This window comes from Saccopteryx leptura, chromosome 1 (assembly GCF_036850995.1).
Source record: "Saccopteryx leptura isolate mSacLep1 chromosome 1, mSacLep1_pri_phased_curated, whole genome shotgun sequence".
Lineage (NCBI taxonomy): Eukaryota > Metazoa > Chordata > Mammalia > Chiroptera > Emballonuridae > Saccopteryx > Saccopteryx leptura.
The window spans coordinates 42,297,728-42,311,023 of record NC_089503.1 but is presented as its reverse complement, the minus strand read 5'-3'; the positions used below and the strand labels follow the sequence as shown (position 1 = coordinate 42,311,023).

Genomic DNA, 13,296 nt, shown 5'->3' with positions numbered 1-13,296 from the left:
AGGCCTGTGGGTAGCTCCATGCACCCCTGGCTTCACCTTTGAGCTTTGAGGCATCCTAGGGCCTGGTGGGGAGGTCCCCTGGGTCTCCTGAATGGTCCTCTCTGGCCTCAGGGCCTCAGTGGCTCTTGCACAGTTCTGGAAATTGCTCTGGAAATTCTCGGGCTGAAATCCAGCAGCTGTCAGTGATGGTCTGGATTCCCATCCACCAATGAGGCCCTCACTGGGACCCGCCAGGGGAGATGTGGCTTTGCAGGAAGGGCCTGGCTGACTCTCTGGACCTCCTTCCTTCCTCCTACTGCCCCCTGGCCAAATCAAGTTCTTCAACCACTTCTTTTCTCAGGGATCTAAGAAATACCCTTACTCAGGGAAGGTGGGGTGGGGGGACTCCCTTAAAAGTTTTTGAGGTCAAAAGACAAAGAGAGACATGCAGTTCCCCTACCTCTCAGACACTGTCCCAACCCTCTCCACTTGTTCCAGCTGAGTTGGGGGCACCAGGAGCTGGGGGTGGGGGTGGGGTTGCTCACTATGGGGCATCTCAGAGAAGTGTCCTGGCTCAGGCCAAGGCTGGAAGAAATTCCAACACCAAATAAGTCCCAGCCCCTGGAGGGCAGAAGGAGAAAGGACACTTTCAGATCAGTTCAGCAGTTCCAACACCTGGAGTCCCACTGCTCCTCCCTCATTTTACTGGCAATCCTATAGGCAACCAAATAGTCATGGGAGGGGGGCAGGGGATGGGGTCCCAGCCTAGCGTGAGCCCTCCGGTCTGACTGGAAAAGGAAGGGGTCCCGAGCGCTTGGGGCGCCCCTAGCAGCTCTGACCTTGTGCCGGAATTCTCGGGCCACCTTCCGGTCCATGGCTGGGCCAGATCGCGCCGCGGTCGCTGCCCAACTCGCTCCTTCGGATGCCTGGCTGCCGGCGACAGTGACCGGCAGGGCCTGGGAGCGGTAGGGGCGGGGCCTGGCCGGGTGGAGGCGGGGGCGAGGGCAGGGCCACAGGAAGGCGGGGGACACCTGTCCTGAATCTCGTTGCCTCTTGCAGAGGCGTCCCTGGCGCAAATGGGCTGCTGGATTTGTTTGTGGTGGTGAATGTGGGTAGCTGCCGCTATTCTAATCCGCTTGGAATGACCCTCCAAACACATGCTGTTGAAGGAGAGGTTTTCTGGAGGTGTGGGGAGGAGGTTTGGGACATTTTTTTATGTGGGGGCTTGGAATACAGAGGTCCTGAGACTTGCACACAGGTGGGTAGGGACTGGAATAATCTAGTCCGTATTCCCTCTCATGAGGCTGTCTGTTACCCCTTGCCACGTGTCTCACCTTCAGCATACATTTCATAATGGCCTCCTTCATGGGCTTTAGCCAGCAGGAAGAAATCTTTCATCTGTGAATTCCTTGTTATGGCCCCCAAAGGCCAGAACCAGTGGATAGGAGTGCCCCTCCTCAATCAACTTCTCCTTCCACCTCCCCTAGCCCACTCCCTTGAAACACACCTGTGCACACATGTTCACTAGAGCGTGGAAGGGCCTGGCAATGACAGCCTGGTTTATGACTGACCCATTACCCAGGTCTGAGATCCCACTTGGTTTATTTGATTCAATTTAACCAATGTTGCTCAACTCCAGGTCAGGTGCTGAGTGCAAAGACAACGAGGAACCAAGCTTGGGGCAGGTTGAGATGAAAGAGGGGTCATGGAAGGGATAATAAACAGGTGTGAGTGGGGAGAGTGGGGACCTTTAATTAGGGGAGCTTGTTCCCAGACTTAACAGAGGATGGGGGGCCTGACCTGTTTGCACCATATTGGAGGAAGGGACACTTTATCCACTGTGCCACCACAGGTCAGGCTAAAGTCCCTCTCTCTTGCATTCCACCCTCAGTCGCTGAAGTTTTGCCAGCAGACTATTTTTATTTGGGCTAAATTATTGCTTAGTTTAAGATGTAAATCCTTCTTCGAGAAAAACCATAAAATATTATCCATGATCTTACCTTAGTATTAACTAGTTACATCAGAGATAAAAGAAAAAGATTCGTGGGATTTTCAAAAGTCTAGGAAAGACACACAAAATATATTCCTCTCCAATTTATTTTGTTGATTCTCTACATCTCATTGCTATATCAAATAGCCATATTTAGAGTGCAGGCAGAATGGCAAATGCCCTTACAAGAGGAACTGTGGTCTATTGGCAGGGCATCCCAATCCTCCTTTCACAGGACTGCCTCCCCCACAAACTCCTTCTTAAAATTTTTCCCTCTTGATTTTGAGGGTAGCTCCAAGTCCTGGTTCTCCTCTGCCAGGAATGATCTTTTTCAAGCTTTCTCTGAGACAGTTCTGCCTTTATCCATTCCCTAACCAGGCTCCATGCTTGGCTTTCCTGCTTCATCTACTCATCTACGCCCATGGCTTCAGATCCTCTGTGTGAGGATAGCTGTGTGTTTTATTTACCACCTATTCCCAGAGCAGTATGTGGTGAGGAACAGATGCTCAACAACTTAGTTGAATGAATGAATGAATGAATGCATCCCAAATCTACACCCCTGCTCAGGGGTCTACTGGGGCTAACATCTTCTTCATCTCCAAGGCCTGGCATCCAGTTGGTGTTCCAACACTTAGCTGGACAAGTGAATGATGCACAGACTTCCAAGGCTCTGAGGCCCACATTTCCATTTTCAATCCCCCCCACCCCCACCCCTCGACCTCATTTACAAATTAAAGATTTTTGTTTGTTTGGTCAAAGCCTGGCCTTGCTGGGAGCAATAATATGGGAGTGTGAGGCTCTTCATTAAGTCAGCTTTCCCTGAGCTGCTGGAAGCTGGGGCATGGTGGGAATTTGGGGACTTGGGAGGCTGTAGTGGGCAGTGGTGGAAGGACAGCCCTGGTTCTGCTACTGACCACTGATCACTGAGTGGTATATGCCATGACCTCTGTGAAAGGAAAGCAGAGGACAAGACTCATACCAGCATCCTGGGTCTTTGGTGGAAGGGGCTTCCCGGACCTACGTTCCTGAGCCCGGGATCTGTGAGGAGTAGGGATGTTGGAGGCTGCACAGGCTGCCTCCTTGCTCCCCTAGGAGATCTAGGACTGAGCGACCTGAATCCAGCCTTCCGGGGGGCGGGGGGGCATCCAGGACTAGAAGGGCGAAGGCTGGACCTTCGAAAGCGCTTAGGTTATGGTAATGAGCTGGGCAGTCCTGTCACTTTAGCTTAGGGAGGAGCCAAGGGCCTGGTAGGAGGGGCCAAGGGAACTCTGGGGCAAAAAGAGCAAAACGGACGGCGGCTGCCGAGTGGAGGTGTGACCTAGCCATCGCTGAGAGAGACACTCGGGACCCGGGCGTGCGCTCAGGCTTCCCAGTCCTCGTGCGCCCCTATGGGGGCCCGAGCCCCGCGCGTCCCCACGTCCGCACCCTGCCTGATCCTCGCTTGCGTCTGGCTGTCCTGGAGTGAGCTGGCAGGGGAGTCCCTACAGGTGCAGGCTCTAGGTGAGAAGAGTGTGGACTAGGGGAGGCTGAGCCTGGAAAGGTTGAAGAGAGAGAAGAAAAAGAGAAGGTTTAAAGGAAGGCAAGGGGCAGCCAAAGAGAGGGTCTGAAAAGAGGGGCGCAGAAGGAAAGAGAGGCTAGTGACAGTCAAGGGAATGGGTTCCAGACTGGGCAGGATAGAAGAGACCCACAGTGGGGAACTACAGAGAACTGCGTGCAGTCAGTGGGAGGAAACAGGGAGACCCTTGAAGAGTCACCGGGCAGGGGAAAAAGGACTTGAGAAGGTACCAGGGGAGATGTGGGAGAGGCTTCCTAGCAGGTGGGGGACAGGTGGTGGGAGGCCCAACAAAGAGGCATGATTTGAGCGGGAGAGGAATTCCTGTCTCCAGCTGCAGCTCCCACGCCCCCCAGCGCCACAGAGCTGCAGCCTGAGCCAGCCCAGGATCCCAGGTGAGTAGGCTGAACTTATGGCTGCCCCACCTACTGTCCCCCTCTTTATAACTGGTGTGGGTGACCCCAGGAGCTAGCACGGAAGGTGGGATGGCCTGGTGTTGGTGGGGAGGCATGGCCCGTTCTTATCCCTTTGCTCATGTCAGGCTTGTTTCTCACAGCCTTCAGGAGGAAACCCTTGCCATAGGGGACGTGACAACATTGATGGGAGGCCAGGTAAGGGGAGGCCTGGTAAAGGGGGGCTTCACTGGGAGGGGGCTCATTTCTGTCGGGGTCTGAGGCTGGTCAGGTTTCAGGAAGGCTGTCTGCAGTTATTCAGACGGGAGTGAATAAGTTTTCTGGTATGTGTCTGAAGTACACAAGTTCGTAAATCACTTTTATTCCCACTCTTAATCTCTTAGGGCCCTGTAGCAGGCTCAGATTATCTATTATCTATCTATCTATCTATCTATCTATCTATCTATCTATCTATCTATCTATCCATCCACCTCTCTATCTATCTATCATCTATCTATCTATTATCTATCTATCATCTATCTTTGAACGAGAAGAGGGCATCAAGGTGCTGTCAGCAGACAGTTGAGCTCTGCCTTCCCTGGTGAAAAGTCAGAAGGTAAAGGGTTAGGAGAATAGAGTTCTGTTTTCTCTGCCTGGCCTGTGAAGACCCTAAACCCTTCCAGAGGCCCCTCTCCATCCCTTGAGCAGTGTCCCAGCAGTGCTGCCATGAGAGGGGAGAAAAACTGGGCCACCTGGTGGGGTTTGCAAGGAAGGGCTGGTTGAGAAGCAGAGCCCTGGGGGTAGGTGGAGGGGAGCCAAGAGGGACAAATATAAGGTGATAGAAAATGAGTTTTCTTTGGGTGATGGGTATGCAACATAATCAATAGTTCAAATGCTTTAGAAATGTTTACCTGGGACCTATGTACTCTTATTGATCAATGTAACCCCTTTAAATTTAATTTTCTAAAGAGAAAAAGAAAGAAAGAAAGAGAAAAAGAAAGAAAGAAAGAGAAAAGCAGAGCCTTGAGCTATACCATCCTCTGAATCCAGACCACTTCCTCTTGCCCACCCTCCTGGCATCCTCCGTGCTTTCGGGAGAGGTGGCGGTTTGTTTTTCCTCTTCGCCAAACTCCTTTGGGCTCTGGAACGGGTGACCCAGGCTCTCTCTCTAATCTTGGCCTGCATTTGTCTCTTTCTTACAATCACAGACATATTATAAATCCAGGACAGGTCCCAAGCATCATGAACCTCACTTCATGCACCTTAGAGATCAGGCCTGGGTAGCTCCTTGTGCCAGCAGATTGAGAGCATCCTTTGTAATAGGAAACGAGGTGCCTCAAATTCCTGCCCTTTGGAAATAGATATGAAGACTCCAAGGTAGGAAGGGGCGTGCTAATTCTCCAACGTGTGGATTATCTGGGGTTTTTTACTTCTTGTTTGCATACTTTCCCAGCTCCCAACTTTTAGAGTCGTGTTTAGGTATAGTTTAAGTGGAAAGATAATACCTTCATTCATTTGTAGCTGGGGAAATCAAGGTAGGTAGGTGACTTGCACCAGGTCCCCTGGTATAGTGGCCTGTTCCTTGGCACCGTGGATGCCCCCCAGGACTCCAGGAATCTCTGTATTTCAGTGAGGGAAATGATCCTTACCCGAATGCCTTTTCCCCTGGTGGGCTTCCTTCCTGCTGGATTGCAAGGTAGGCCTCTCCCTTTCCTTGGGAAGCATGGGGCCCAGGCAATCCCAGTAGGATTCTCACATTACTCCTTAGAGCAAATAAGGCATTCGAATGGCCCTCTTTTTAAGGTGATGGGAGTGGAGGTTGGGAGAATGAGGCCATCAGCCAGAAAGTGAACCCAGGGACCCTCTGGGGGCCTCTGCCTGGAGTGCTCTCATTTGTAACAGAGTGGGGTCCCAGACTAGCACCCAACCACCCTTCTTTTCAGTGCTGCCTCACTCCCATGGAGCTCAGTCATCCTCAAAGAATTGATGGTGTAGACCAGAGATCTATGAACTGGGGTGAGGAAAACATTATTTATAGGAACCTCGATCTAACTAAAATTTAGCATTCCCTTCAATTATTATTATTATTGGCTACAAACCACAAGAGTGTTAGCAGTGTCTGTGACTGTCTCCAAAGAAACTACAGATATATCCTATCACCTTATGGCTGTTGACTTCTCCGGATCTCACTTATGCTTGCTACTTCAAAACTTTGGCAGTGATAACACCTGCTGTTAGGTTTTGTTATTTAATGTGTTAATAAAAAAGTACAAATATTGCTGAGGCACACATTTTTATAAAATATTTTCATAACTACATTGTAATATATTTGATTTCCTTTTTAACCTTATGTTTGATTTTAGGTATTTAGAAATGTTATAACATAGGCTTCATTAGATTGTCAAAAGTGTTCATAAAAATGGCATAAAAGTAATTAAGTACTCCTGATCTACACTAGAGATGAATCATGTGGACAGGATTTAAAATTTTTCTCCAGAAAATGGCCTTGACTCTGCGGCCCAGGCTGTCTTGCCCTCACTGCACCAATTTCAAAGGCCACATCGGAGTGGCAGCGAGAAGAGAAACACAAAGACCAAGTTTGATTAAGCTCTTCAGGGACTTTGGCGTTGATTGTTTTCCCTGGCTGCTCTCTCCTCTTTCTCGTGGTCTCAGAGGCAGTGAGATCAATTACGGCCAGGGTGGGTGGCTGACTCCTGGGGGCTTGGCCTGGGTCTGCAGGGAGGGAGGACTGGGGAGGCCCCAGGAACCAGGGCCCAAGTGCGAGGAGATGAGATTGTTGAAACCTGGTCGCGGTGGGGCCAGTGACTTCCCAGCGGTCAGCAGGATAGTGAAGAGGGAGGGGAGATGAGGTGGAGAGACTCAACCTGCCAAGGAGGGGCGCAGAGCTGGGGTTGGGCTCAGGGACATAGAGTTCTCTATGTTTCCAGTCCTTCGCTGGTGGCTGGGGATTCAGCCTGGAGATGCTAACGGTGAGGGAGGAAGACGTGAGAAATCCCCACAGCATGGTTTGTGCCTCGTTGGCACCGTGAACAAGAACGTGAGCTCTCCAAGCGCAGGGGTCTTGTTCTGTTCACGGTACCTGGTTGGATGCTGGGCATAGAGTTCTGGGAAGTTGTACAGATGAGCAGGCCGAGGCCCTGAGAGAGAAGGAGCCTGCTGTGCCCAGGGTTCCAGTCCCAGGTGGCATTAGACACCTCAGACTGGAGTTCTGAGAGGTCAGATCTTCAAGTCAGCTAACCATGTGGTAGGATGTTCGGGACAGTCCTAATTTCAGATGGTTTATATCTCAGGAACCCACGTGTTGGGAATTCTGGTTTGGAATTACCAAGTGGTAGGATGTCTTAGCTACACTTTGCCTGTGTCCTCCTCTGATTTGCGGTATCAGGGAGAGTCCGGGCTGGGAACTGAGTTCTGAGGATGGTGGCTGATGATCAGCAAGGCACTGTTTTTGCTGTTGTTGGGAGATCCCAAAAGGAAGGTTGGGTTGAGGGATGGGGTGAGATGTTCTTCTGTCCTGGGGCGAGGGCTGCCCTTGTTTCTTCGCTCTGCCTCATGTGGCTTCTGTGGAGGAACACGTTTGTTCTCAAGACAGGGGAGTTTTGTGTTGGGCTGTGGGGACACAAATGTTTACTAGAGAGGGGAGGAGGTAGGGGAGGCTGGGGGATATTGGAGCATGGAGGGGAGGGATGTGTTTAGCATTGAGATGCCACTTTGGAGATTAAAAAAAAAAAAAAGCCTTCATTCCTCTGGGCCTATGGCAGGCCTGAAATTTCTCCCTTCCGTAGCTCTCAGAGGTGGGTCTGGGGAGGTGAAGCGGCCGGGGCCCTCCCTCCGTCCACATGATGGACAGGAAGGGCTGTCACCTCCAGGAAGGCTGCCCTTGATAGCATTGTCTTCTGTTTTTAAAAGGAGGCTGAAAACCTGGACTCATTGGCCATGTCTTCCTGGGAAAGGCGACTCCATCGGGCCAAATGTGCACCATCTTGTAAGTGGTCTCCTCCCTGTGGTCTGTGGGCTGTGTGTGGGAGGGTCCCAGCGGCGGGAGGCCTGTGAGGGTGGGACGACGGGCCTTCCCTCGGGCCTCCCGTGACCTCTTTTCCCTGCACGGGCATTCCTTCCGCCTCCACCAGCCCCAGCCTCCAACTCCCTTGCTCTGTGTTCTCCTCCTGGGTGAGGAGAGTTCTCTCTCCAGTGTTATGACCATGGCCTTGTGGCTTTCCGTTCTCACACTATCTGACTCCAGTGAGTCCGTGCTTCCTTGTCTAGATGGTGCTTCCCCTTCTGCTGTTTCTGTGGCCTCTTTCTCTGTTCTGTGGCATTGCCCTTCATCTTGTCCTGTGTGCGTGGCCTCTCCCTCACTGGTCCTTTGCCCGTGGCTTTACCTGTCCTCTATCCGTGGCCCCTCCGCTGACATCGTGGTTCCTCTCCTCCCTCCCTCTGCTCTGCTTTACCTTCTTGTCTCCGTGGCCTTACTCTCCCCTGCATTCTAAAGGCGAGGCCTCTCCCTCCTCTGGTTTATGCCGTGGCCTCTGTGCTTGTGGAGCAGAGAGGAAGAGCAGTACTTGAAAATATCGGGACACTGTCCCTGCTCACCCTACTTGCTCTGTAGTCTCAGTTCTGCCTTGCCTGAGGCCAGGAACTTTTAGCTGTGACAGCTGAAGACCTAGGTGGGGCTGGCTTGGGGGCCACCTGGTGCACACTGAAGGCGGTACCCCCCCCCCACCCACCCACACACAGCCTGCTGTGTCCCCAGGAAGGCTAGCTACTGAGGAATACTGGGGCTCCCTGGGACGGGCGTCTGAGTTCTGTGTAGCTCTGGGGCTTGGGGCTGGGTGCCCTGGCATGAGGGAGGTGCTGCCTCCCTCAGCTGTGCCATCAGCACGACAGGAAGGTGCCTTCTGTATCTCCCTTGCAGATTTGTTCTCCTGCTTCAACGGGGGCGAATGTGTGCACCCGGCCTTCTGTGACTGCAGACGCTTCAATGCTACTGGGCCGCGCTGCCAGATGGGTGGGTTTGGCTCCATCCCACCCTGGGAGGGGCCATGGATACAGGGAAAGTCTGGGAGTCCTGGACTGTGGGAGAAATGGGATAACTCTTACAGGGCTGGAGCCCACCAGACTTCGGCTTGGTAACCACCGCAGCTATTGAAAGCTCTCTTTTCTTGGCTCAGTGTACAATGCTGGCCCCGAGAGGGACAGCATCTGCCGGGCATGGGGACAGCACCACGTGGAGACATTTGATGGCCTCTACTACTACTACTCTGGAAAGGGCAGCTACACACTGGTGGGGCGCCATGAACCTGAGGGACAGACCTTCTCAGTCCAGGTGAGACCCCCCTTGCCCTGCCTGTCAAGGAAGGCTCCACGAGGCCTGGAGGCTATGCCCTTTCTGTCTCAGGCATAGACCTGCCAAGGGGCTGCCCTGGGGGCCACACCCTGGAAGGGCTGGGGACCTTGACCAATCCTGCCCACTCTGCCTTGGGATGTCACACATCAGAGTTTTTCAGGAGTGTCATTGCATGATGGATATATTCGATTACTTAGACTAATGGGTTGTCACTTATTCATGGATCATAAAATAAACTTAATGAGTCATAACCAGCACAAAACCCCCCACAAAAAATAGAAAATATAAAGATGAATTTCATATTGATGGGGTAAATATTATTATTATTATTATTATTATTATTTTAAGTGAGAGAGACAGAGAGAGAGAGGCGAAGAGGGATAGATTGGGACAGACAGACAGGAAGGGAGAGAGATGAGAAGCATGAATTCTTGATTGTGGCACCTTAGTTGTTCACTGGTTGCATTCTCATATGTGCCTTAACAGGGGGGCTGCAGCCAAACCAGTGACCCCTTGCTCAAACCAGTGACCTTGGGCTCAAGCCAGTGACCTTGGGCTTCAAGCCAGTGATCTTAGGGCTTAAGCCAGCAACCATGGGGTCGTATCTATGATCCCATGATCATGCCAGTGATTCCACGCTCAAGCTGATGAGGCCATGATCAAGCTAGATGAGCCTGGGCTCAAGCTGGTGGCCTTGGAGTTTCAAACCTGGGTCCTCAGTGTCCCAGGCTGATGCTCTATCCACTTCACCACCACCTGGTCAGGTGGTAAATATTATTTTGTATAGCTTTTGTTTTATTTATATCTGAATATGTTTTTATTTCTTACTGTGGGTCTTGGTTAAAAAGGTTTGAAAATTATTTAATTAGACTATGGGGTAGCTTTCATAGGTCCTTCTTTTGGTTGATATAGCTGCAGTCTGCTTAACCACTTTTTTATTTTTTGTATTTTTCCAAAGTGAGAAGCCGGGGGTGGGGTGAGGTGGGGAGACACACAGACAGACTCCCACATGCGCCCTACCGGATCCACCCGGCATGCCCACCAGGGGGCGATGCTCGGCCACCCTGGGGTGTTGCTCTGCTGCAGTCAGAGCCATTCTAGCGCCTGAGATGAAGGCCATGGAGCCATCCTCACTGCCAACTTTGTTCCAATGGAGCCTTGGCTGCGGGAGGGGAAGAGAGAGATAGAGAGAAAGGAGAGGGAGAAGGGTGGAGAAGCAGATGGGCGCTTCTCCTGTGTGCCCTGACTGGGAAGCAAACCCGGGACTTCCACATGCCGAGCCGATGCTCTACCACTGAGCCAACCTGCCAGGGCCAGCTTAACCACATTTAATGTAAGCTAGTGGAAGATTCAGAAAGAGTTTCCACTCTTGGAAGAGAAACATTTTCAGACTTTTCTCTAAGCTCTGGGAGCCTTGGTACCCCCAACCTCCACTCCTCAGTTCCCATGGCCTTGGAGGTAAGGGTTTCGTCTGAGCAGGGGGCAGAGGAGACGTGTATGTGACAAGCAGCACAGGAGCAACCTGTGTGCCTGTGTGTGCAGGAGAGGGCGGGACTGTGCTTGCTGGCATCGCTGTAAAAGTATGTGTTTATAGTGTGTGCATTGAGAGTACCCTCTGAGTAGATACATGAGGGAGTGTGTGTGTGTGTGTGTGTGCGTGTGTGTGTGTGTGTGTGTGTGTTCTATATGCATGTGAGCTGGTGTGAGTGTATAACCTTGGCTTTCAATCTGATGAGACAACCTGGGGTGGATAAACAAAGATTCCAGATATAGGGAGACAGCACAATGTACTGGAAGAGCCGGCAGACCTGGGTTAGAGTCCTGGCTGTGTGTGTGTGGCTTTCATCAGTTCACCTCTCTGAGCACCAGCTGCGTTCTCTCTGAAATTCAGATAGTTATATAACTTCCCTGTGATGTTGTGGGGACTGGGAGAAGTCACAGAGGAAAGGTGCCTGGCATGCAGTGGGCAGGCAGGCAGCATTTAGCAGCAGCTCAGAGAGAGCCACTGGACCCAGAACTGAAGTTCTGAGCAGGAGCCCTCCACTCTGGCCTCTGAACCCCCCGTCAGGTGCACAACGACCCGCAGTGCAGCTCCTCCCCATACAGCTGCTCCCGGTCTGTCAGCCTCTTCTTCGCCGGTGAGCAGGAGCTCCGTCTGGCCACGGAGGTTACCCACGGAGGAGTGAGGTAACTACAACACCTTTTGCCCTGACCTCTCCTGCTCCAGGCAGTCCCAGTGGAAGATGGGTGAGCCTAAAGAAAATTGTTTTCGGGGGCAAAATAGCAGAATTTCCACTATTAGGGCAGGAACATACCGGCAGTCCAGCTGGGTGTCAGTCAGCTGGGTTTGCAGAAAGCCGAGTCCCTTGTGATTTGCTGGAACTCTCAGGCCCTGTGGGTTTCCAGACGGTGGGTATTCAGGCAAACAGCAATTTTCCAGATAGTTGCGAGTATACTACTAAAACATGCTTAATTTCACCCCCACAATTTGAAGAAAATCTGCCCAAATGGATAGATACTACATAGTTTAAGCATCCTTAGAACAAGAACTGGGTACACTTTCACCTTTTTCTGATGACATAGGGTCATTCTGAATGTCATTTTTCTGGGACATCAGGAGACCACACAAGGAGTAAGGACTCTGTTATCACACTGGACTGCGGTTCTTTCTGAAACCTTCATCACTGTCCTTCCCTTGCTACCTACTGTCACTTCACGTTGCTGAAGGGGAGGTGGGAGTCTTTCTCATTTCCGTGTCAGATCTGGAAACTGGGTAACCAGGGTTTCTGGGGCTGAGTGGAAGGTGGAAGGCCGGAGGGTTTCTCCTGTGAGTGGAGGTTTGGGTTATGGATCTTTCGGTATCAGTTTTGACTGGTTAGACATGTCATTTGTTTTCCTTTCCTCATTTTCAGGTGGGTTGCAAGTTACCAAACCCCAGACGAGTAAAGCCGGGAAAAATGGTCCCCTGGCTTCCTCCCAGTTTTCCTTCTCGCTCAGCCTTTCCTTCTCCCGTCCCTTTCTCGTTCCCGCTGTTTGCTTCTACCATCTCTCCTGTCTAGGTGAAAGGAGTTCGCAAACTCAGTCACTAAAACTTATCCCTGCCATGGAAATTACAATCTTAAAAAACAATTTTAAGATTGTGGAGAGACAAGAAACTCTCTAATGGTAGACACACAGGCACCTGATAGTGGGGCCACAGGTCCCATGGGACAGTGACCGTGTGGAGCGGGCAGGAGCAGTGTACAGGAGGGGTCCTGCAGCTACAGCGGTGGATGCTTTCGGGGAGGGACTGGGCTTTCGGAGAGGTGGGGTGGATGCCCTGAGGCTCTGAGCTGTGCCGTGCAGGGTCCAGCTGCCACACGTGATGGGGAGCGTGCATCTGCAGCGGCTGGCTGGCTACGTCCTCGTGCGGCATCAGTCCGCCTTCACGCTGGCCTGGGATGGCGCCTCCGCTGTCTACATCAAGATGAACCCGGAGTTCCTGGGCTGGACCCATGGGCTGTGTGGAAACAACAACGCCGACCCTCAGGATGACCTGGTGACCAGCTACGGTGAGGTGCAGGTTGGGTGGCCTTCCGTGGGTTTGGTGGAGGACAAGTCCGCCTGGGAGGGATGGGAAGGGTTTAGGGAAGAACCCTGGGTCATGACACTAAAGACCAGTGGGAGGCCAGGGGCCCCTTCCTACCACATGCGTGTCCTCAAGCATGTTCTTAAGCACTCGACCTCTGCTTCCTCACCTGTAAAATAGTCATAATGAGAATTCCTAATAGGATTGTATGAGGATCTATGCGGCACTTTGCTGGGTGGACTGACCCTGGAGGTGAAGGGGCCAGGGCCAATCATGGCGACTCCGGCCCGAGAAGAGAAGGGATGCCCTTGAGCACCCACAGCACATTGAACACTTTATATGCATCATCTCACAGAGTCCACAAAATCACCTCCTGGGGGGATCATCTGCCTATTTCACATGCAGGAAAACTGCGACTCCTTGTCCAGGCTTCCGTACTGTTCTCCC

General features: G+C 51.9%; 2 protein-coding genes across 3 annotated transcripts in view; one reads left to right on the top strand and one right to left on the bottom strand.

Moving 5' to 3' along the window:
- Positions 1-942, bottom strand: part of USH1C (USH1 protein network component harmonin) — a 50,605-nt gene extending 49,663 nt beyond the window's left edge. Inside the window, exon 1 of one of the 2 annotated variants that reach the window (XM_066365076.1) lies at positions 819-942. In XM_066365076.1, coding sequence (XP_066221173.1) covers positions 819-854 — 36 coding nt within the window. In that variant the 5' untranslated portion in view covers positions 855-942. The remainder of the gene's footprint in view (positions 1-818) is intronic. The other variant, XM_066365086.1, reaches the window with a different exon arrangement.
- A 2,381-nt stretch (positions 943-3,323) lies between these two features.
- OTOG (otogelin) overlaps positions 3,324-13,296 on the top strand; it is a 77,860-nt gene continuing 67,887 nt past the window's right edge. Inside the window, exons 1-8 of the mRNA XM_066360560.1 lie at positions 3,324-3,469; positions 3,856-3,916; positions 4,063-4,132; positions 7,844-7,919; positions 8,850-8,942; positions 9,106-9,260; positions 11,350-11,468; positions 12,627-12,832. Of these exons, the coding sequence (XP_066216657.1) occupies positions 3,358-3,469; positions 3,856-3,916; positions 4,063-4,132; positions 7,844-7,919; positions 8,850-8,942; positions 9,106-9,260; positions 11,350-11,468; positions 12,627-12,832 (892 nt within the window). The 5' untranslated portion in view covers positions 3,324-3,357. The remainder of the gene's footprint in view (positions 3,470-3,855; positions 3,917-4,062; positions 4,133-7,843; positions 7,920-8,849; positions 8,943-9,105; positions 9,261-11,349; positions 11,469-12,626; positions 12,833-13,296) is intronic.